A 22628-nucleotide genomic window follows, 5' to 3' on the forward strand; every position below is an offset into this window, starting at 1 on the left:
CCTTGAAGAAAAAAAAAATTTTTTATTTGAAATTACAAATTTTAGGGTTGGATAAAATTACACCTCTAGTATTTTAATAATGGTTGGCTGCGCTGCATATGGATGTAGCAATCAGTCTGAGGGAGGAACCAGAATTATGGCTCCCCCAAAGACGCAGAGAGAAGAAGAAAATGGTTGGCTCAAGTCAGCAGGAGCAACCTCACCATGACCAGAGATCGCAATAACAAAAATCTGTGTGCAGCGAGTTTAATGCGCACTCTCACATGTTTTCTATCAAGGCTCTACATGTTCTGCTCTCAACTGCACAAGGCTGCAATTTAACTGTTAAATGTGGCAGGACATAAACTAATACACCACTCTACAGGCACATGTAGAGGAGGCACAGTTTACTAAGACTAGGCGAGGTGAGGTGAGACTCAGGGCTGATGCTGTTTGTTCATCGCCCTGAACCAAGGAGGAGGAAGGACCCCGCAGAACCACTGCATGTTGATCCAGTTACTGACCAGTGACCACACACAGTGTACTCAAGTAAACTGTGGTACGAATCTTTAGAAATATTAAGACATTTGTATGTATTTTATTTAAAAATGATTCTTTATTCTAACAGTGCCATTATAATTTCAGAGAATGAGGAAAGCAGCAGCAGCAGTGAGGAAAATGAGATAAGGGAAAGTGAGGGGGGACATGAGATGGTATCAGGAGAGAGGGACATCCCAGGAAGCCATGAGGAGCCGGCATCAGGGCCAGGAGGAGAAAGGAACAGGCTGGAACCAGGAAACCCAGCAGGAAAACCTAAGGGAGGAAATAGAAAGTCAAAAAGGCATGAAAAACACAAGAGGCATTAAATGGAGTAAACAGACAATCAAAAAGGTCGTACAGCTCTGTTTTTCAGTGGGTTCAACAGGCTACAGGTTTCTTCAGGACACGAGTATCCCTCTGCCTGATGTTAGAACCCTGCAAAGACAAATACAGCCCATTAAACTGGAACCAGGTGTGTTAGGAGAGGTGTGTGACATGCTCAGTTTGAAGGTTAAAAATCTGACAGGAATGGAAAGAGAGTGTGTGCGTGGCACCTGCTCAGTAAAACCACCAACAGGGTGAAAAATATCAAAATATTGTCGGCAGAGACGGGCTACAACTTCTGGATCCACTTTATATAAATCGTTTTATTGATTATCGTCTTATGAAAGATAACTTTGACGTACACGAGCGACCGGTACTGGCTGCTGTCACCTGTTGTGAGCAGCTCTCTGCTGTCTGAGGGTAGGCCCCGCCCACAAAGCCGCGGCTGCTGTGGCTCCCAGTGTTTTCTTTACTGTGGGAAATGGGTAATAATGGCTCTTTGATGGGAACAGGTCGCCGACCCCTGGTTTAAGTGTTTCAATTTTTGTAATGAATTCGATTAAAAATAAAGGCGCCCGGCCCGTGTCCGAGGTAATTACACAGTCGTTGGCCCGAAGCCCGGCCCGAGGGCCATCGGGCCAACCCGACCTGAGGGCCTAGGGCTTCAGTGCAGGGCTCTAGATGAGATAGCAATCACTCCAGGCGTGCATCACTCCATCACAGACCCAACTGGGTTTTGCCACCACCGTTGTTTCTGGTCAGCTCTCCGCTCAGCCACTATGAAAACATGAAAATGTACACAATACAGTTTAACCTTTAATGGTTACATAAGATTTTTGTTTTAGTTACTCTTTTTATTGATAGTTGTGTTATTGTTAATTCTTATTTCTTGTCATTCCTTACTTAATAACAAAATAGCAAATGCTGATCTTATAAAGCAAGTGGAAATTAGCATTTTTATGCAAAATGTCTAATTTTTAAAAGTTATTGTTCGACTACTGTTCTTGAATTATCTTAATTCTATTCTTATTACTTGAGTACACAAAACAGAACAACATATCTTCTTACGTTCGTACTCCTGTTTGTCTCATGCTTCAGCAGTTTGCTGCAGTCAGTGTTATTAACTGAAAAATATTAAATAATTACTCGTCTTCACAATCACGTTTTCTTTATTATTGGTCTCTCCATTTGTGCTTCCGTTTCTGATGCATGTTCGTGTTGATACAGCAACCAGCAACGTATTGTACAAATATTCCCAAATAAAACTAATAATGTAAAAAGTTTATCACCTATTTGAAACTGTGGGGAATATTTTTAAAACGTAGAATCAAACAAACTGAAAGAAACCCGTCTACAGCTCGTCCTCCTGCTCACAACCAACAAGCTGCACACAGTTAGCTCATTAAAGGCGATCTAGCTAAAACTGGCAACATAAAATATCATCGTTGGCTTATTTTGGTACGAAGCGGTTAGCTAACGCTTCACAATGCAACAAAATGATGACATTTCATCAACTTACCGGAGAAAATCCTTCCGAAACACCAAAAATGAACTACTTTCCTCTTTATTTCGGGGATTTAATTACTAGGGAGGAATGTGGATCATATGTCCTTAAAACTTGTGCATCCTTACTCCATGGATTATTTATATGTGTGTGTGTGTGTGTGTGTGTGTGTATGTATATATATATATATATATATATATATATATATATATATATATATATATATATATATATATATATATATATATATATATATATATATATATATGAATGGTAGTCCAGAAGGACAAATTAAACTGGGGCCATTAAAGAGTATTACTTGTTTGGTAAAACAAACAAATAATAATGGATATTCATAATACCAGTGGACATGTGTTTCCGTCTTTGAGAGAAGAGAACTGTGTACTTCTCTTGTATCATAGCAACGGACGGAACCGTCTTCAGCCAATCATGTACATGTTTGACTAAGAGTGACAGTGAGACCACCAATCAGAAGCTCCAAAAGGGATTAAGCCCGCCTATATCGCTTTGGATTGTGGGTAATGTAACTGAAACGACAACAAACATCTTTCTAGCTCCAACGTCTGATTTATTTCTGCACACGTTCTTTAAGCAGAAGAGTATGGAAAACGTGCACCAGGCTGCAGAGGAAGATGACCTTTATTCTGGTTACAACGACTTCAACCCGGCGTTTTACTCGGAGGTGCGTGACCCGCTAACTCCCTGCTATTAGCTGCTGGTACTCTAGGCTCGAGGCTGAAGTTAGTTTAGCCTTATACTGTAGGCTTTATTAGCACGAACCACGGTGGTTTGTTTTGGATCATTTGGACATAAATGTGATGATACATTTTCTTAAACCTGTAGTTTGAAAATGACGTGGGCTTCCAGCAAGCAGTTAGAACAACTTACGGAAGAAGACCTCCGGTAAGAAACGTTTGTATTGTTTTTGTGTTCGTCACTAGAGAACCCCTTTTGGACTTGCTGAAGTTAGCTTCCGTTTCCAGCTTCTGATTCGGGAGACGGCTAAAGGGCCATTACACCCAATTTTTCTCTACTCTGACCATCTTTAATCTGCTCTAGCTCAAAACCTTACAACACCCACACTGTTCAAACCTGTTCTAGATTATTCCACTATAATAGCAGATTGCATAAAATTTTGTTTGGGATTTGTAAAACCTTTCCCTGATTTGTGAAACTTCAACAAAGCCAGATTTGTGCGTTTTTTCAGCAGGTACAGCTATAATATCAGATGTTTCCAGTGGTCTGATATGTCTGAACCTAATGGTTAAATGAGAATTGAGGATTGTTTAGAATGACTTGTATGTGTACACTTGTTTACCCACACTCATGGATGATGTTGTGTGTTTATCTCTCCAGATAGGTGGAAAGTTCCCAGGCACTGCCATTGGAGCTCGACCGTTGTTTTCTTCTTCTGGAGTAAGTACAAATATGTAAATGTTTAAAAACCTAATTGACAAAAGCCTACATTAGGTTTAGGAAACAAAGTACAACATCTTCGTAATAAATGACTTTTACACAGAAGAAAGTAATGAAGGCAGCAGGGCTGTGCAGTTTATCAAAGTAGTATTTTGCTTTTGACTTTCAAATGAACACAAAACAGTGTGATTTACATTAGCAAAATAATATAAAAACATTAAATAGACATTTTGTTTAAAGGTGTGGAACACTGAAGAACAAGTTTTAATGATTATTTCTGATTATAATCAGTCACACTGAGTTTTTCATGCAGGCTGAACATGAAAATAGTCTCCTACCTACCTCCTGCAGTAGCTTCTGATAGAAAGTAGACGGTGAAACTCTAGGATTAGAAAATCCTGACAAATCTACATCACATTGTCACTGAGCATTCATGGACTCACCTTGACTCACGACAGGGAAGGCTGTTGTTGATTTAGCGTCCAGGAAACAGCAGAGAATCAGAGCTCCTCCAGGCTTCAGTTATTTGTGGAGATAAAACATCAACGTTGCAAAGCAAACAGATTGAGTGGTGGAGTGGTGTTGCTGTTAGCCAATCAGAGGAGAGATGTCCAAATATCAGGAAATAAGACTCCAAATCCTGTTAAGCTCTCCTCTAATGTGGAATTCTGCTAATTTACATGCTAGGTTGCATCTGAGCCCCCCTCAGGTGTTGTAAGAGCCCGTGTTGCTCTGATGGTGGCCTTCAGCTCTTCTGAATTGTTGGGTCTGGCGTACTGCACCTTCCTCTTCACGTTACCCCATAGATTTTCTGTTTGGTTAAGGTCAGGTGAGCTGCTCTAAAACTTCCTGATAGATGGCTGCGTTGACCTTTGACCTCAGAAAACACAATTGACCAACACAGATTTCACTCAGTTTATGTATATAGCACCAAATCAGGACAAGAGTCGTCTCAAGGCACTTCACAAAGTAAATATTCCAATACAGGTCAGTTCATTAAGCCAACCCATAAGATTGCAGCAGATGACATGACACCCCAAACCTTTACGGACTGTGGAAACTTTACACTGGACCTCAAGCAACGTGGATTCTGGGCCTCTCCTCTCTTCCTCCAGACTCTGAGACCTTGATTTCCAAAGGAAATGCAAAATTTACTTTCACCAGAGAACATAACTTTGGACCAGCCAGCAGCAGTCCAGTCTTTGTTGTCTTTAACCCAGTCGAGACGCCACATCTTGTCCTTCCCTTCACATCTGTATTAATGTGCTTGGTCACAGAGCTCTGTCATCATCCGGCCTCCTTGTACGAGATGTCATTGGTCGTCTTTTGGACATCTTGTCAACTCAGCAGACTGAGAGACCATCTAAAGGGTTTTGCAGGTGTTTTCAGTTAATTAGCTGAGAGTGTGGCACCGGGGGTCTTCAATATTGAACCTTTTCACAATATTCTAATAATCTGAGATACTGGATTTGGGATTTTCATTGGTTGTAATGATCAAAATTATAGGAATAAACATTCTAAATATATCAGTCTATGTGGAATGAATGAACTTAATAAAGAAGTTGGAATTACTGAAATAGATCTACTTTGTCATGATATTCTAATTTAATGACCAACACCTGTATAGTTCCAGCCAAGGATGGCGATGACAGAATCATTTCAATTCAGCTTATTTAGATGGCGCCAAAGCAGGACAAGAGTCGTCTTAAGGGACTTCACAAAGTAAACATTCCAGTCAGTTCAGTTCATTAAGCCAGTCAGTAAAGCGTTTCATCTATAAGGAACCCAGCAGATTGCATTGAGTCACTGGCTGTTTCTCAATATGTATACTTGTCCCAACTTGTGTACTCGCGTCCTTGTGGAACATCATCACCGATGGCCCAAGGACTAAGTATGCATACGTTCGCTCAAAGTTCCTGGATGCGTTCTTGCTCCGCCCCTTGTTTCAAGGATGCATCCTTCTGCAGACTTGGGAAAAGCTAATAACTGTAATGTTTCATATTAGAGATGCAAATAAAACTATATAAAGTTGTCCATTATTGTAAATAATTGTGTGTAACCTGTAAATTTTACTGTGTTTGAGTTTTACTCGTCACGATTCCTAAAAATGCTAATTAGATAACCCACTATCAAAATAAAAGCACCGTAGCTCTGTTGTGATGAGGAATACACATTTTTTTATTCATTAGAGTGTAGGAAATGCTAGTATTTTATGAGTTTTGATTAAAGAGGGCCAAATATAATACTAACACACAACCTCCAGATAGTTTTCCATCAGTTTCATTTTCTAAGCATCAAGGCCCCTAAAAGAACACATTTTTATCTGCACTGGCTTCCTGTTTGGATCTCCAGGCTCCTGGTGAAGCTCTTCACTGCTTTTATAGTCTGTCCACTTTTTTCCCATGTGGCTGATTAATCAAGAAAGTCTAATCTAATTAGCTGATGTCTACGTTATAAGTGTTTGATATATTCCTCATTCTGACCTGAACAAGTCTGATTTTAGGTATGTTTAGTCAATACTGTTTTGAAGATAATAAAATACGTTTTTCTTCTAAACCTTTTCCTGAGATAAATCTTTATTATCACTAAACAACTCAACTTTGCCTCCTGCTGATATAAATCTCTGCCTGTAGGCTACTTCAAATGTGAACCCGGGATATTTAGTGCTAAATAAATAATTCAGCTTAATTTAATAATCATGATTTTAATATTTACCTAAATGGAGCTTACATGTGTGTTTCCTGCAGTCGCGCATGCCTTTGGCCTCTTCAATGGGCAGACCCGTGACTGGAGCTGTGCAGGTGAGGTTTTTGCACTTTAATAACTACCTGGTTTGGTGTTGGGTTTCCATACTTCTGTGCTTTTTGCAGTGCTGCGAGAATAACACTTTTAGGGCTGGGCGATGTGGCCTAAAATCAATATCACGATAAATTTTGGATTTCACCTTGATAACAATAAATGGACAATAACTACAGGTATGTGCAGAAACAAAACTTGTCCCCTAGATGGGGCTGTCACACGTAGTTTGTTGAGTCACATTTTTTACGTGACTCAAGGTGGTACAGCTTCTGAACTCATTTACTGCCAGCCGTTTCCTGATCAATAAAACCCTTCGCTGCCAGCGTTTTTACTGTATTTTAAGAGTCACTGAACGTTGCGCTCTATGATGATGTTGACGCCCAAACTACCAAAACAAAGAGGAGACTCGCCTCTTACATCAGGAAGAATCCACGCGTTTGAGTGTTATCCGTTCTTTCATAATCAGTTGTCGAATTGTGATCAGGAGAAGCTTTTCCGGTACGTGCCTCACTTTTTTTTACAACAGCGGCCCAAAACAATCTCCTAAAACATGGATTTTCTGCTTCCTGATCTTGTGACGTGTGACGTACGCGGATGAAGATCCGCTTTAGAGCTGGGATGTTTGTTCTCACGGTGGGGGGGGCTCGTTCCAACGCCCACACAGTAAAAAACAGCAAAGGACGACTTTAGTCGTCATTGGCAGTGAACGGTTGGATTTAAAATGACGACTTTTGTTGTCAATGGCAGTTAATGAGTTAAAGGAGCATGAACGTTGCCGACCCCACACACATCTTTTCGTTTTTATTATCAAATTTGGGAAAAATTATCTCGATAAGAGTCAGAAATTCCGATGGTACATTTTTTATTTATTACCTGGCCCTAACCCTTAGAGAACTTGTTTGTTTTTAATTATAAGAGAACTGGCTAATGACGTGACGTCTGTGTTCATTGACATGAACACAGATCCTTCCATTAATCATCTACATTTTCTGCTATGAAACACAATATTATAAAGTTCCTGAGGCCAGCTCGTGATACGTTTGTTGTCCATTTGACAGGATGGGCTGGCTCGACCGATGAGTGCTGTCAAAGCCGCCGGTTACTCCTCCACCCTCACACGGGGTAGGTTTAAATCTTTCACATCTGTTGTACTGCATGTCTATTATTTATGGGGGTTTATTTGTGAGTTGTTGGCCATCTGCATTTTCTTTTATACCTGAAGAACAAAATTGCAGAGACTAAACAGAAGCAGGAAGCTGGTTTTGTTCTTCATAAATAAATAAATATGTGTATTTACACAGATGTCTTGTAATAATGCAAAAAGAAGATTTTCTGTTACCATGGGAATTTGTGTTTTCAGGCTCAGCCTTTGACCCTTTGGGCCGGTCCAGGGGCCCTGCACCTCCTCTAGAGGATACGTATGTTTTTTCTTCTGGGGTGTTTTCATTGTTGTTGTTAATTTGTATAGCATGTGATCTAATAGTAATGGCTGTCATTTGACTTACTTTATTATGGAGGTAAACAAAAGAAACAAACATTAATTTGCTCCTCTGATCTAACATGGGAAGTGTGTTTTATGAACGTGCTTAAAAGCAGCTACATGCTGAGCAATAGTTGGCAAACATTTACTATAGCATACACATTTATTTATGAAGCACAGTTTAAAGATAGCCGTCGTCGTCTTCCTCCGCTTATCCGGGTCCGGGTCACGGGGGCAGCATCCCAACTAGGGAGCTCCAGACCGTCCTCTCCCCGGCCTTCTCCACCAGTTCCTCCGGCAAGACCCCAAGGCGTTCCCGGACCAGTTTGGAGATGTAACCTCTCCAACGTGTCCTGGGTCGACCCGGGGGCCTTCTGCCGGCAGGACATGCCCGAAACACCTCCCCGGGGAGGCGTCCAGGAGGCATCCTGACCAGATGCCCAAACCACCTCAACTGACTCCTTTCAATCCGGAGGAGCAGCGGTTCTACTCCGAGCCCCTCCCGAATGTCCGAGCTCCTCACCCTATCTCTAAGGCTGAGCCCGGCCACCCTATGGAGGAAACTTATTTCGACCGCTTGTATCCGCAATCTCGTTCTTTCGGTCATTACCCAAAGCTCATGACCATAGGTGAGGATTGGGACGTAGATCGACCGGTAAATCGAGAGCCTGGCTTTCTGGCTCAGCTCCCTATTCACCACGACAGATCGGCTCAGCGTCCGCATCACTGCAGACGTCAAACCAATCTGCCTGTCGATCTCCCGATCCCTCCTACCCTCACTCGTGAACAAGACCCTGAGATACTTAAACTCCTCCACTTGAAGTAGGACCCCTCTCCCGGCCCGGAGTTGGCAAGCCACCCTTTCCCGATCGAGAACCATGGTCTCAGATTTGGAGGTGCTGATCCTCATCCCAGCCGCTTCACATTCGGCTGCGAACCTACCCAGCAAGTGCTGAAGGTCAGAACTGGATGAAGCTAGGAGGACCACATCGTACGCAAAAAGCAGAGACGAGATTCTCCTGCCACCAAACTCGACACACTCCACACCAGGGCTGCGCTTAGAAATTCTGGTCATAAAGGTAATGAACAGAACCAGTGACAATGGGCAGCCCTGGCAGAGTCCAACCCTCACCACGAACAGGTCCAAGTCACTACCGGCTATGCGGACCAAACTCACGCTCCTCTGGTAAAGGGACTGAATGGCCCTTAACAAAAGGCCACCCACCCCATACTCCTGGAGCGTCCCCCACAGGGTGCCCCTGGGGACACGGTCATAAGCCTTCTCCAAATCCACAAAACACATGTGGATTGGTTGGGCAAACTCCCATGCCCCCTCCATCACCCTTGCAAGGGTATAGAGCTGGTCCACAGTTCCACGGCAAGGACGACAACCACACCGCTCCTCCTCAATCTGAGATTCAACTATCAATCGGACCCTCCTCTCCAGTACCTTGGAGTAGACCTTTCCAGGGAGGCTGAGGAGTGTGATCCCCCTATAGTTGGAACACACCCTCAGGTCACCCTTCTTAAAGATGGGGACCACCACCCCAGTCTGCCACTCCACAGGAACTACCCCCGATGACCACGCAATGTTGCAGAGACGTGTCAACCATGACAGCCCTACACCATCCATAGCCTTAAAACACCCAGGACAAATCTCATCCGCCCCCGGGGCTCCACCGCTGTGTAGTTGTTTGACTACCTCAGCAACTTTTGCCCCAGAGATTGGACAGTCCATCCCCAGGTCTTCTGGCTCTGGCTCCTCCTCGGAATGCGCATAGGTGGGATTGAGGACTTCCTCCAAGTATTCCTTCCACCATCCGACTATAGCCCCAGTTGACGTCAGCAGCTCCCCATCCCCACTGTAAACAGTGTGAGCCAATTGCTGCCTTCCTCTCCTGAGGTGCCGGACAGTTTGCCAGAACCTCTTTCAGGCGCCGGACAGTTTGCCAGAACCTCGATAGTCTTTCTCCATGGCCTCACCAAACTCCTCCCACGCCCGAGATTTTGCCACGGCTGCACCCCGCTTGGCTATCCGGTACCCGTCTGCTGCCTCCGGAGACCCACAGACCAGCCACGCCCTGTAGGCCTCCTTCTTCAGCCTGACGTTTCCCCGAACCTCTGGTGTCCACCAGCGGGTACGGGGGTTGCGACCACAGCTAGTAACAGCCGCCTCAACATTTGCAGAGTGGAACAAGGCCCACTCGGAGTCGATGTCCCCCACTGCTCTCGGGACGCGGTCAAAGCTCTGCCGGAGGTGGGAGTTGAAGACCGTCTTGACAGGTTCTTATGCCAGGCGTTCCCAGCAGACCCTCACTATGCATTTGAGTCTGCCAGGTCTACGCGGCATCTTCCCCTGCCATCTGATCCAACTCACCACCAGGCGGTGATCAGTTGACAGCTCCGCTCCTCTCTTCACTCGGGTGTCCAAAACATACGGCCGCAGGTCAGATGATACGATTACAAAGTCTATCATCGACCTGCGACCTAGGCTGCCCTGGTACCAAGTGTACCGATGGGCATCCTTATGTTCGAACATGGTGTTCGTTATGGCCAAACTGCTGCTTGCACAGAAGTCCAATAACGAAACACCACTCGAGTTCAGATCAGGCGGGCCGTTCCTCCCAGTCACACCCCTCCAGGCCATGCTGTCATTGCCCACGTGAGCATTGAAGTCCCCCAGCAGGACAATGGAGTCCCCAAATGGAGCACTCGTCCCAGGGACTCCAAAAAGGGTGGGTACTCTGAACTGATATTTGGCTCATAAGCACAAACAACAGTCAGGTCCTGTTTCCCGACCCGAAGGCGCAGGGAAGCTACCCTCTCGTCCCCCGGGATGAACCCCAACACACAGGTAGAGTCTTGGGGCTAACAAAAAGCCAATCCCAGCCCTCCGCCTCTCACCCAGAGCAACTCCAGCTAAGGAGAGTGTCCAACCCCTCTCAAGGACTTGGGTTCCAGAGCCAATGCTATGTGTCGAGGTGAGTCCGACTAGATCTAGCCGGTACCGCTCAACCTCTGCCACAAGCTACTGCTTCTTCCCCGCCAGCGAGGTGATGTTCCATGTCCCAATAACTAGTTTCCTAGTCCGGGGATCGGACCGCCAAGGTTCCCGCCTCGGTCTGCCACCCGATCCACACTGCACCGGACCCTTCATGTTCCTCCTGCGGGTGGTGGGTTCACAGTTCGATGAGCCAATGTATCCGGTTCGGGCTGGGCCCGGCTGGGCCCCATGGGCGAAAGCCCGGCCACCAGGCGCTCGCTCACGTGCCCCAACCCCAGGCCTGGCTCCAGGGTGGGACCCCGGTAACCCTCCAGGCCGGGTACTCCGACTCTTTGAATTTACTTCCATGAAAGATTCTGTGAACCGTTCTTTGTCTCACGCTTCACCTAAGACCAATTTGTCATGGGAGAGCCTACCAGGGGCACTAAGTGCCCCAGACAACAAGGCAGCAAGATGTGGAGAAAATGAGAGATAATGTTCAGATGCGCAGATGGAGATCTTTTCTAGTTTCTTTTACCTCCATGATGTTCTCTGCGTAACGTGTAAAATATCTGTCGTTAACAAACTTTCTCACGGCCAAACAAACAAACAAATAAATAATTTGTAACTATTGTAATGGCTCACCCATCACCGAGGGGTGAATAATTCGTCCCATCACCCAAACCTAGAAGGAGCTAAACGCACATGCAGGGGCGGCATGAGAGAAGACACTCCCCGTGATTTGTAGTGAACCTTGGGAACAACCAGCAGCAGGTGATCAGCTGATCGAAGGGGAAGCGTGGGTATGGAGACAGCAGATGCCTTAATCTCAATCAGCACAGAATTGGCGTAATCCAGGCAGGAGGCAATGAACGCGTGAATGATGGACTCAAGACGTGGCTGTTTGAGGATGGATTTAAGACAAGTGATGCGGTGAAGCTTTTGGTTATTGTTGTGTGTTTTGTGGTCTTTCAGGCCTGAAGAGAAGCTCAAGCTCCTGGAGAAGAAAATTAACACCCTGATAGAAGAGAGCTGCATGGCTCAGAGCACAGGAAACCTACAGCTGGTCTGACTCTGACTCAGTGTTCCACTATTGTGTCACCTCGTCTCTGTGGAAATGTAGAGCTGCTGAATCACATTACAATGTGATAACGTTATTGTTCTAACAATATCTTTGTCACGTTCGAACAATATACTGTTATGTTCTTGCTGTAAGAACGTGAAAATTAGGGATGTTCCCATCACGTTTATTTGCTCCCGATTCGATTCTGAGCCATTTGATGTTAAGAATCTTCTGATACCGAGTCCCGAACCGATACTTTATAATGCATTAAGAAAACATTTCTTTAGTTTATTTGCCATAAGCATCTCTTGTTTAGGAAGGACTTTAATAAGAAACGTGTTGATATTAAGAATAAATGTAAAAGTAGCCTTTTTTAGATCGTTTACTCTGCGCGCGGCGCTTTTGAGCAACAGGGATGGCACGGCGTAGGACAGTCAGAAGCAGGGTCACTTTTTTCATAAAACACTTGTGTAGCTGCTGCGTCTGTAAAGGTAGGAAGAGACAGCAGATCGTACCGTGACTCTGGGAGACTGAAGAACTCGACGTTTGCAACGACAGACACTCATCCAGATAAATATGCTGCTACCTTGGCATTCTTACTGTCCGTGGACCAGAGGCGGCGTTAGGCCCGGCTACTTGGGCTCAAGCCCCGGATGTTTAATGAAAAGCCCCCGATCTAAATCGCGGAAGTAACATGCAGTACCAAAGTCCAACAGAGAGGGAGCAGCTGGCAGTAGTTTGTATACAGCCTGCCTGAGCCTCCACCACTGAAGAAGAAGCCCTTCAGCAGCCGGCTTCTTCTACACTCTCTGCCTGAAACGCATGAGTGAAGATGGACATAAGGACGTTTTCTAGACCAAAAGTACGGCGACAGAACCCCAGCTCTGATGAGACTGGTGCTGACTCAGGTTTGTGAGTCTTATTAGAAAATATTTGTTTGTGCTGCTGGTTTGTCTAAAGTTAGCTTACTATCAGGTAAAGTTGTTGGAGAAAGAACGGGAATATTTACTATCATCTCACACTAAACACTAACAGGAACAATACTCTGCCCTAAAAATGCTGAATATGTAGCTTCAGATTAAACATTATGTGGTACAAGATATATATGATGTTGACTAGTGCGTGTCACGTGTGTGTGTGCGCGCATGTGTGTGTTAAGCCCCAGATCTTCTTCAGTCCTAAATCCGCCCCTGCCGTGGACTTTTTTTTTCTTAATGTATTTTTTATTCATGTTGGCTAGCTTTTCCAAATTGTTGCAGTAAAAGGTGGTGCTTCAGAATCATAGTGTTGAACGCAGCACTACCCTTTCCACCTCCATAATTGACAAATTGTGTGTGTGTGTGCGTGTGTGCGTGTGCGTGTGTGCGTGTGTGTGTGTGTGTGTGTGTGTGTGTGTGTGTGTGTGTGTGTGTGTGTGTGTGTGTGTGTGTGTGTGTGTGTGTGTGTGTGTGTGTGTGTGCAGGCTCTTGATAAAGCCAAAGAGGCGCACAGGGAGGAGCGAGCTCTGGTAAAGCAGAGGGAACAGTCGGGAAGTGCGGACCACATTAATTTAGACCTCACCTACTCCGTAAGTCGACTTGCTTCTTTTTTGTCACGTGAAGATAAAAACGAATCAAACTGAAGGTTCATGCAGAATCTTTGTTTCACATTTTATCATTTTTTCTCGTTGGTATGAAAACTTAAAAACCAACATTTTCATTGGTTTAAATGAAGTCAGTGTGTTGTTTTTGTTAACTGCCCCTTTTAGCATGTAACTGAATCTCTATAAGGTGCATACATTATTGGGCACTGACTGAGCTAGAGTTTAACAAACAGATAAAAGTTTTTCTACCAAGGCAAAAAATAAACCAGTCTTATTAGGAAGGCTTGATAATCGTAATGCTGCCTTTGTTGGGGTGAGTCAAGTTTCTCTGGTTCAGAATGCTGACAGGCATCTGCACATCTGAGCTTATTTCACCAGTTTGGACTTCAATTCATTGACTTCCTGTTGTTTTTAGCTAAATTCTTTTTTAGGTATAAATCCTTGACTCTGACCCACAGGGGCTTTAAACTCCTTCACAACGCTTAAGGTCTGCTGACCAGCAGCTTAGTGATGGTAAACTTGATTCTTTTTACTGAATCGAGTTTGAATGAGTCACTCACGGGCTGCATGGTAGCGCAGTGGTTAGCACTGTTGGCTCGCAGCATGAAGGTTGCAGGTTCAAAACTCGGCTGCGGCCTTTCTGGGTAGAGTTGCGTGTTCTCCCCATGCATGCGTGGGTTCCCTCCGGGTACTCCGGTTTCCCCCACAGATCACAACATGCCCTATAGGTTATAAACTGTAAGTCGCCTTAGATAAAAGCGTCTGCTAAATGAATAAACATAATAAACCTAAAATGAATTGGGTTTTTGGAGTCACTGAGTCAACTGCCCAGAGTGCAAAATAAATCAGCATTTTCACTCAAACTTCATTTGCTCCTCTCTACATGTAAATCCTACCGCTAACAGGAGTGTTTGAAAAAGAAAACAATTCATTTTATACACTGAAATCTATTTTTTAAAGTAGTGGTGGGACTGAGGTCATTTATTTTTTCTTTCATCTGCTTATTATCTTTGCAAAACAAAGTGTAGACTGAATATTGTTACATGGCATCAGTCAAGATCAGCTAAGGTGAAGGAGCGACTCTTCTATGGTAAGAGTTTCTGCAGCTGAGTCGGGTCAGTATGTAGTACCACAAGCTTCCACCGGGTGACTCGAATGAGCCGAGACCCGAGAGGAAGGGGGTGAGTGAGCCATCTGCGGAGGAACTGAGTGATTCATTCATGCTACGATTCAGCACTGGACATGGTGAGCTATTTCTCAGGAAGTGAGCTTTGTACTCAGGGTTTTTACATCCAGCCCCACAGCCACAGGCTGTTGTTTTTTCCCACAATGTTAATGATAAGGTACACACACTACCTGGCCAAAAAAATGTCACGACCATAAAAAAAGGTCACACACACTAATATTTTGTTGGACCACCTTTGGCTTTGATTAAGACTCACATCAGCTGTGGCGTTGTTTCGATAACCCTCTGCAACATCACCAGATTTATTTCCATCCAGTGTTGCATTAATGTTTCACCAAGGTGTTGCATTGATGCTGGTAGAGTCTGACTGCTCTACAAAGCCTTCTCCAGAACATCCCAAAAATTCTCAATGGGGTTAAGGTCTGGATTCTGTGGTGGCCAATCCCTGGACCACTTTTCACTATCTTGTCATCTTGGAATATGCCCGTGCCAACAGGGAAGATGGAATAAACTGGTCATTCAGTATAAACCGGTAGTCAGCTGACCTCATTCTTGGAGCACATCCTGTTGCTGAACCTAGACCTGATCAACTGCAGCAACCCCAGATCATAGCCCTGCCCCCACAGGCTTGTGGCACTAGGCAGGATGGGTGCATCACTTCATCTGCCTCTCTTCTTACCCTGTTGCACCATCACTCTGGAACAGGGTCCATCTGAACTCATCAGACCAGTTTTTAATAATGTGCATTTTTGCTGGTGATAGGGGGCAGTAGACATCTAAATTGTATCTGTAAAGAGAGTTACAGTAGTCTAAGCGTGAGGAGATGAAGGTGTGGAGAACTGTCTCAAGTTCAGAGCGGGACAGAATGGGACTCAGCTTAGCAACGTTCCTGAGATGGAAGAAGGAAGAGCCAACAAGAGAACTGACATGAGAATCCAGGGTGAGAGCTGGGTCAAAGGTCACGCCAAGAAGCCTGACAGAAGGTTTGGTGTGAGAAGCAAGCTGACCAAGAGAGTCTCTGACTTTGGGAACCAGCTTGTCTGGGACACAGATGAGGATCTCAGTCTTATCCTCATTCAGCTGAAGAAAGCTCCCACCATCCAGGTTCTGATAGAGTCTAAGCAGGTGTGTAACAGCTGCAGCTTAGACATCTCATGGGGCTTAAAGGAGATGTACAGTTGGATGTCATCTGCATAAAGATGGTAGGAGATTCCTTTGAAGGAGCTCAGGATGTGCTGAAGAGGAAGCAGATAGAGGAGGAAGAGCAGAGGCCCCAGCACAGAACCTTGTGGGACACCATGGGTAAGAGAGGTGGTGGAGGACCTAAACTTGGAGACGGCCACAGAAAAGGAGCGCTCAGAGAGATAAGAGGAGAACCACTCCAGAGCAGATCCTGATAGGCCTACCCAGTCTCTCAGCCTCTCCAGTAGCAGGTGATGGTCAACAGTGTCAAAGGCTGCAGTCAGGTCCAGCAGGATGTTCTCTCTGCTTGATGCCAATGATCTGACACTTCTCAAACAGACTAACATCTTTTCCATGACCACCAGACAGATGTGTCTTTCCACATGGTTGTTTAAGAAAAGAGAAGCCGCTCATTGCACCAGTTGGGTTAAATAACTTGTTGCCAGCCCATGCAGTAATTATCCAGTATGAGGCTCCTACCAATTGGCTTGGTTAAATCCAGGTGGAGACCTTTTGGCCATGCAGTGTTTATTTCTACTAATGAAGTTAGTTTGCTAACAGTAACAGAGAAGAGTCAGTGAATAAGTCTGTTGGGATTGTGAATCGTGATTCTCAAGTATTGACTGGTTCGTTCTTAACTGGAACATCACTACTACTGGTCATTCCTACGCTGTTACTGATGTTTAGCAGTGATCAGGCTTTTGCTGTGGCGGCACCTGAGCTGTAGAATCAGCTGCCGCCTAAGATCAAGCAGGCTTCCTCCTCTTCTGGTTTTAAGGGTCTCCAATTATTTTCATTCACTTCTAACACTGACTGATGCGATACATACGCGTAATTTATTCTTAATATACTTATGTATTTGTATGTATTTTTGTCTCTAGTTGTTTTTACTGTTCAGCACTTTGGTCAACTCTGCTGTGAATGAAGAGCTTTATACAGGAAGTGGATTGGTTGAGATGGTTTCACAGTTTTTTACAGTGTGTTTGTACTCTGGGTCATCGGCCTGTTTTTAAACCACCATTAGACAATAAATCTTGAATCTCTTGGTTTTCACCAGGTTCAGCTCAACCTTGCTAACCAGTACGAAAAGAACGAAATGCACCCAGAGGCTCTGAGCAGCTACAAGGCTATCGTGAAGAACAAGATGTTCAGCAATGCAGGTGAGCCAAAACGCGTTTAGCTGTCAGACCAGACCACAACGTCCTGTTAGGGTTTTAGTATTCCTAATTCAGTTTCAGATCCAAACAAATGGTAAATGGTCTGTAAATGGCCGTCTAGAGTCCTGGAATCCCCCAAGGCACTTTACAACACAATCAGGCATTCACACACGCTGGTGGTGATGTGCTACACTGTAGCTACAGCTGCCCTGGGGTGCACTGACAGAAGCGAGTCTGCCGTACACTGGTCCCTCCGACCATCACCAGCGGGGCAAGTGGGGTTAAGTGTCTTGCCCAAGGACACAACGGCATCGACAGACTGAGAGGGACTCGAACCTGCAACCTTCCGATTACGGGGTGAGCACTTAACTCCTGTGCCACCGTCGCCCCATAACAAAGCCAATGGTCTTAAGTAAAAACAAGTGTTTTCACTTGCCTGTTCTTATTTTATTATAGTTGTGTAGTTTCTGACTAAACTCAGGAGTCTTGTGGTGTTTTGGAAATTCTGCGGCACACGGACGAGGGGACACCAGCTGTGTGTGGTGAGCATCACAAGGTTATGACACCGTGTGGTACAGGAGGAAACAGCAGTTAAAAGTAGGGCTGCTCGATTGTGTCAAAAAGGATAATCACGACTACTTTGACTGAAATTTTGATTTTGATTATTTAAAAATTTTTTTAAATGATTGTTGATTTTATTTATTTATTCAATCATAAAATTGCACAGAGCACAATCAGGACTAAATAAATAAGGAGAAGAAACAAGATGATCACAACAACTCCTGATTTCTAGTGTAAAAAGGCCAATGCACCCAAAGGGTTTGGGCTGTTCAGACCCTAATATCAGACCTATAGTATGCAAACTCTGACTGCACGAATTATGCAGTGAATTTATATTTAAAAAAACATGTAAACATATATGTTTTAGTGACATTTACAAAAAGTTGCATAAGAATAATTTAATTGTGTCCAGCGAAGCTGCAGGGGAGTGCACAGTAGCAACGTGTCACTCAGAGAGACGAATTATTATTTATCAGAACTTATTTCTAAATTGTTTCTAAACTATTTATTTACAGGTCCCATCAGTTAATAAAAAAATGTCCCAGGCACAGCGATTGGAGGTGTGCTGCAACCCAGTCTCTCAGCAATCATGGGCAAACTGCGTGTTTAGCGTGCACGTGTCCCGTGTTTTAGCGTCTCAGGAGCCCGCGAGTACATTGTGTGACACTCAGCTCACAGGCTGAGTGATTTCCTGACCTGCAGGAAATGTGGACGACAGTTATCCAGAAAGTAGCTAAGGGTTACCAGAAATGTTTCTAGGTTGTTCGCTAGGTACTTTAGGATTTAAAAGGTCAGGGAGGGGGTCTGAAAAGCTGCTAGAAATAGCGACAAAGTTGCTAAGTTGGCAACACTGTGGGAGGAGCGCTTGATTTGCTGCCCGCTCTAATTACACAACACATTTTGTGTGATTACACACAGAAGTACACACCAGCATTGTCACACACAGTTCCCCTCCCTGCTGCTGCCTCTGCTCAGTCGGTGCTTCTCCTCCAGCCACGTGTGCCCCGCAGCCACGCATCATTTAAGTCGTTGTCCAGAAACGTTTGTTTCTGGACATGTGGGACAGATGTTTTCCTTTTTTATTCTGTCATGAGACTTCACCTGCCACGATGTGGGTGGTTTATCTACTAGAACTGGCTGTTAACCATTGCCATCAGCGTATTTTAGCAAGTGGAAACCTGTAAAATCTTGAGTTTACTGTCCTTCTTTTGTCTACTGGTGCAGCTCCATGTGTGTTAACCATGTTGATGGATTTAATTTTGCTGCTGTTTAGCTCTGTTTATTGACAACTAACAGATAAACCCAGCTTTGGTCAACAGGCAGGTGTCGGCCTTTTGCCCTGCAGCCAGGGGCTAGGGGGCGGGGCGTGGGCGTGTGACATCACGCTTCAAGTGAGTGCGAAGAAGACAAAACCTAGTGCTCTTTTTGTTTCCCATCTCCAGGCCGTCTGAAAGTCAACATGGGAAACATCTACTACAAACAGAAAAACTACCATAAAGCAATTAAGTTCTACCGCATGGCTTTGGATCAGATCTCCAACGCTCACAAGGACATGAGGAGCAAGATCAAGCACAGTATTGCTGTGGTCTTTATTGCTATGGGCCAGTATTCAGACGCCATAACATCCCTCGAGGACATCATGAGTGAGACGCCCAACATAACGGCAGGCTTCAACCTCATCCTGTGCTACCACGCTGCTGGAGACAGGGAGAAGATGAAGAAGGCCTTTCAGAAGCTCATCTCTGTTCCTTTGGGTATCAGCGATGAGGACAAGTACATCCCACCAAATGTGAGTTTTAGCAGTATGCACTAGTAAAGGTATGTCTAGTGACTCTATTCATGCATGATGAAAGGTCAGTTTATTTACCAGATTTTGCTTATTTGGGGTCCGGGTTGTGGGGATAGCAGTTTCAGCAGAGAGGCCCAAACATCTCTCTCTCTCACCAACTCCTCTGTAGCATCCTTGGTGTTCCCTGGCCAGTAGAGGTGTGCTGATTCACCATTTAGTTGAGACATTGAGATATGACATGTTCCACTTCAAAACTGATGTGTAAACATTCATTAATGATTACAAATAATTGCTAAAAACAGCTGCAAAGTGTGACAGGAACATAAAAGTTGCGTGTGCCACCCAGACACCCAGTAGTTTTGCTCCTACCGAGTCATCATGTTTAGAATAGAAGCCTCCTAAGTGGGGAGGTGGCTAAAGATGCTTTTAAATTAAATACAATGGTTCTTTTTGTCTGTTTTAAAACTCGTATAGCTATGAAAATAGCTCGTTTATGTGTTTTGCAGTTATTCCCCTGATAACACCGAGCTCCTAATACCTCTCCCTTTTGTTCTTTTAGGATGACACCAGCTCAAAGATGGTTATTGAGGCCATCAAGAATGACAAGCTCTCCCAAATGGAGAGAGATTTGTAAGATAAATTACACACAGACCTTATTTCACTGTGCTTTGTTTGTAATTGTTTCTGTTTTTATAGGAAAGCCCGGGCTGAGAAGTACATTACGACTGCAGCTAAGCTCATTTGCCCAGCTATGGACGCTTCATTTGCGAGTGAATTTGACTGGTCTGTATCTGCTGTATTTTTTGTCCCTCAGATAGAGCTCAGAATGGTACATTAGTCTTACTTTGTGTTGTTATTTAAAATATGTTTTAAGAAATTAGAAGTACTAGCAGCTTGCCATAGTTTTCATTTACTCAACAAAAGCTAACTTTACTTGCTAGCAGTTAAAATGGAACTGCCTTTTGAAAAGCTGCTTTCCTACTCAGCTGGTCTGTGTTTTCATAAGTGATTTAATGTGGGTCTGTACGTTTTATGGCGATGTTTAGGTGTGTTGACATGGTGAAGAATTCTCAGTATGTTCAGCTAGCCAATGATCTGGAGTTCCACAAAGCCATGACATGCCTCCGACAGAAGGATCACAATCAGGTGAGTGTTGGTGCTGCACAGTGGAGTTGTTGGCAGGCATCTTAGCTTCAGACTTGGTCAGTTCTAGTCTACGTTTTTGTTTCTAGTTTACAAAAATAGTCTTTAACAAATGAATGTTGTTAAAGAGCAAGTCACTCCAAATCAACATTTTTTTCCTGATAAACTATATAAATGGGTGTCTGATCGTGCTGCAGACACATGTAGTCAATAATTCGGCACTTTAGTGCATCTTAGTTAAAATGAAACATTCTGCCTAAAACTGTCAGCGTTGCACCGTCGTCAGGTAAAAACTCAGCACTGCATTTGAATTTAAATCTGCCGTCGCTATTGGCTAAGAGGTACACTGTGATGTTAGATGGTACATTAAGATGTCACAATGTCGTGAGTGTGTGTGTATTTGTTAGCGGCTCCGCCCTCTCGGTCTGCTAGGCAACAGCATTTGTTGCATTTTTCAAACAGGAAGTGGGAGTTGAGTAAGAATCTGGTAGGGGGTGACTTGCTCTTTAATGTGAGACGTGTACTCTGAGCTACTGGAGTGAGTTCCATACCAGCATCAGTAAATTTAAGGCTACGGGGCACAATCTTAGCAGCCCCAGATTTTGGAAAACAATAAATATTTTTTACTTTATTGATAATCAAAACAATGTATACAATTTATTGATGCAGATCTATGCAGCATTCAGTAGATTTTCACAAAGAAATGTATGATTTTCATTTCTTAAAAGAATGGACTCTTAGGGAGCATGCAGAGTATTCTACACAATATTTAAATAGAACTAAAAATGTGTTTGTTTTATTTATTGAGTTATCAGACCTCCAACTTAGATGGCTGGAACAGTCACATGACAGTTATGTAGGGATCCTTTTGTAACAGATTGAAAGGTCCAAGTGAGTGGTCCGGTTCCGTTGGGGGTGGGGGGGTGGGGGGGGTGAGTAAATGATGTTTTATATAGCGATTCTCAAGATAAAATCACAAGATGCTTCACAAAAACAAAATTAGAATATAAAAAAGATAAAAAAAAAACAATTAGAAATATTTTTTCAATGAGAAAATAAATTGTGTTAAAAAAGTAAGGATGGGAAGACAGAAAATTAATAGTAAAGAGGGAAGTCAGTAAAACCCGGGAAAGGCGGAATAAGAGCAATTCAATTTTATTTATATAGCACCAAATCACGACAAGAGTCGTCTCAAGGACCTTCACATAGTAAACATTCCAGTACAGGTCAGGTCATTAAGCCAATCAGAAAAATGTTTCCTATTTAAGGAACCCAGCAAACAAGTATGGTAGAGTGGACCGGTTTGCAACCACTCCTTAGTAAACGACACATGACAGACCACCAAGAGTGTACCAAAGGCACCTGAAAAACCAGGAGACACACAATTCTCTGGTCTGATGAGACAAAGCCTGAACTTTGTGAATACCAGGTGATACGTTTAGAGCACGTGTCAGATACAAGGCCCGTGGGCCGCGCAGAGCATTTTCATGTGGCCTGCCAGATAAATATCAAAAATATATTAAAACTGACCCGCTGGTCGATTTTACAGCAAATACTACAACTCCCACGATGCTTTGTGGCGTTAGCACGGAGCCAAACCGCCCCCTCCTTTGTGTTTTTTCCAGCGTCTGCTGCCGGTGTCTGCAGCTCCGCTGTCTCGGACAAACTAAGCACTCCTCTCTCTCAGCGCCGAGTTTACTCAGCTATTTGCCGACGTTGAAGCCCAGAAACGGAGATTTTAACTGCTCAGTAATCTGTTCACGACTGAAAGAGAAAGTTTTCCAACTAACTTCCAGACAGAGCTGATATAACTCCAGCGAGCAGCGACACGCTCAAGCCAGCATGACGCTGTGGCTGCTGTAGTTTTTATTTTTCCTCTGGTGAGCATCACAGTAAACCAGTGGAGCAAACTGAGCTTT

At 44.1% G+C, this 22628-nt stretch overlaps 1 protein-coding gene and 1 long non-coding RNA gene across 5 annotated transcripts in view; one reads left to right on the plus strand and one right to left on the minus strand.

The window, feature by feature from the left end:
- Positions 1 to 657: 657 nt before the first annotated feature.
- On the minus strand, positions 658 to 4354 carry LOC129165401 (uncharacterized). Its single transcript, XR_008564773.2, has 4 exons — positions 4228 to 4354; positions 3691 to 3779; positions 878 to 954; positions 658 to 792 (listed from the first exon to the last, which is right to left on the minus strand). It is a non-coding gene; the product is annotated as an uncharacterized lncRNA (long non-coding RNA).
- Positions 2860 to 22628, plus strand: part of ift88 (intraflagellar transport 88 homolog) — a 51530-nt gene continuing 31761 nt past the window's right edge. For 2 of the 4 annotated variants that reach the window (XM_015948320.3, XM_015948321.3), the window contains exons 1-13: positions 2862 to 3050; positions 3212 to 3271; positions 3725 to 3784; positions 6532 to 6585; positions 7642 to 7705; positions 7944 to 8001; positions 12022 to 12112; positions 13572 to 13676; positions 17117 to 17219; positions 19220 to 19566; positions 20126 to 20196; positions 20263 to 20349; positions 20613 to 20712. In XM_015948320.3, coding sequence (XP_015803806.1) covers positions 2970 to 3050; positions 3212 to 3271; positions 3725 to 3784; positions 6532 to 6585; positions 7642 to 7705; positions 7944 to 8001; positions 12022 to 12112; positions 13572 to 13676; positions 17117 to 17219; positions 19220 to 19566; positions 20126 to 20196; positions 20263 to 20349; positions 20613 to 20712 — 1281 coding nt within the window. In that variant the 5' untranslated portion in view covers positions 2862 to 2969. Of the gene's footprint in view, positions 3051 to 3211; positions 3272 to 3724; positions 3785 to 6531; positions 6586 to 7641; positions 7706 to 7943; positions 8002 to 12021; positions 12113 to 13571; positions 13677 to 17116; positions 17220 to 19219; positions 19567 to 20125; positions 20197 to 20262; positions 20350 to 20612; positions 20713 to 22628 lie in introns of all 4 variants that reach the window. The other 2 variants (XM_054748517.2, XM_054748518.2) reach the window with 2 other exon arrangements.

This window comes from Nothobranchius furzeri, chromosome 2 (genome assembly GCF_043380555.1).
Source record: "Nothobranchius furzeri strain GRZ-AD chromosome 2, NfurGRZ-RIMD1, whole genome shotgun sequence".
NCBI lineage: Eukaryota > Metazoa > Chordata > Actinopteri > Cyprinodontiformes > Nothobranchiidae > Nothobranchius > Nothobranchius furzeri.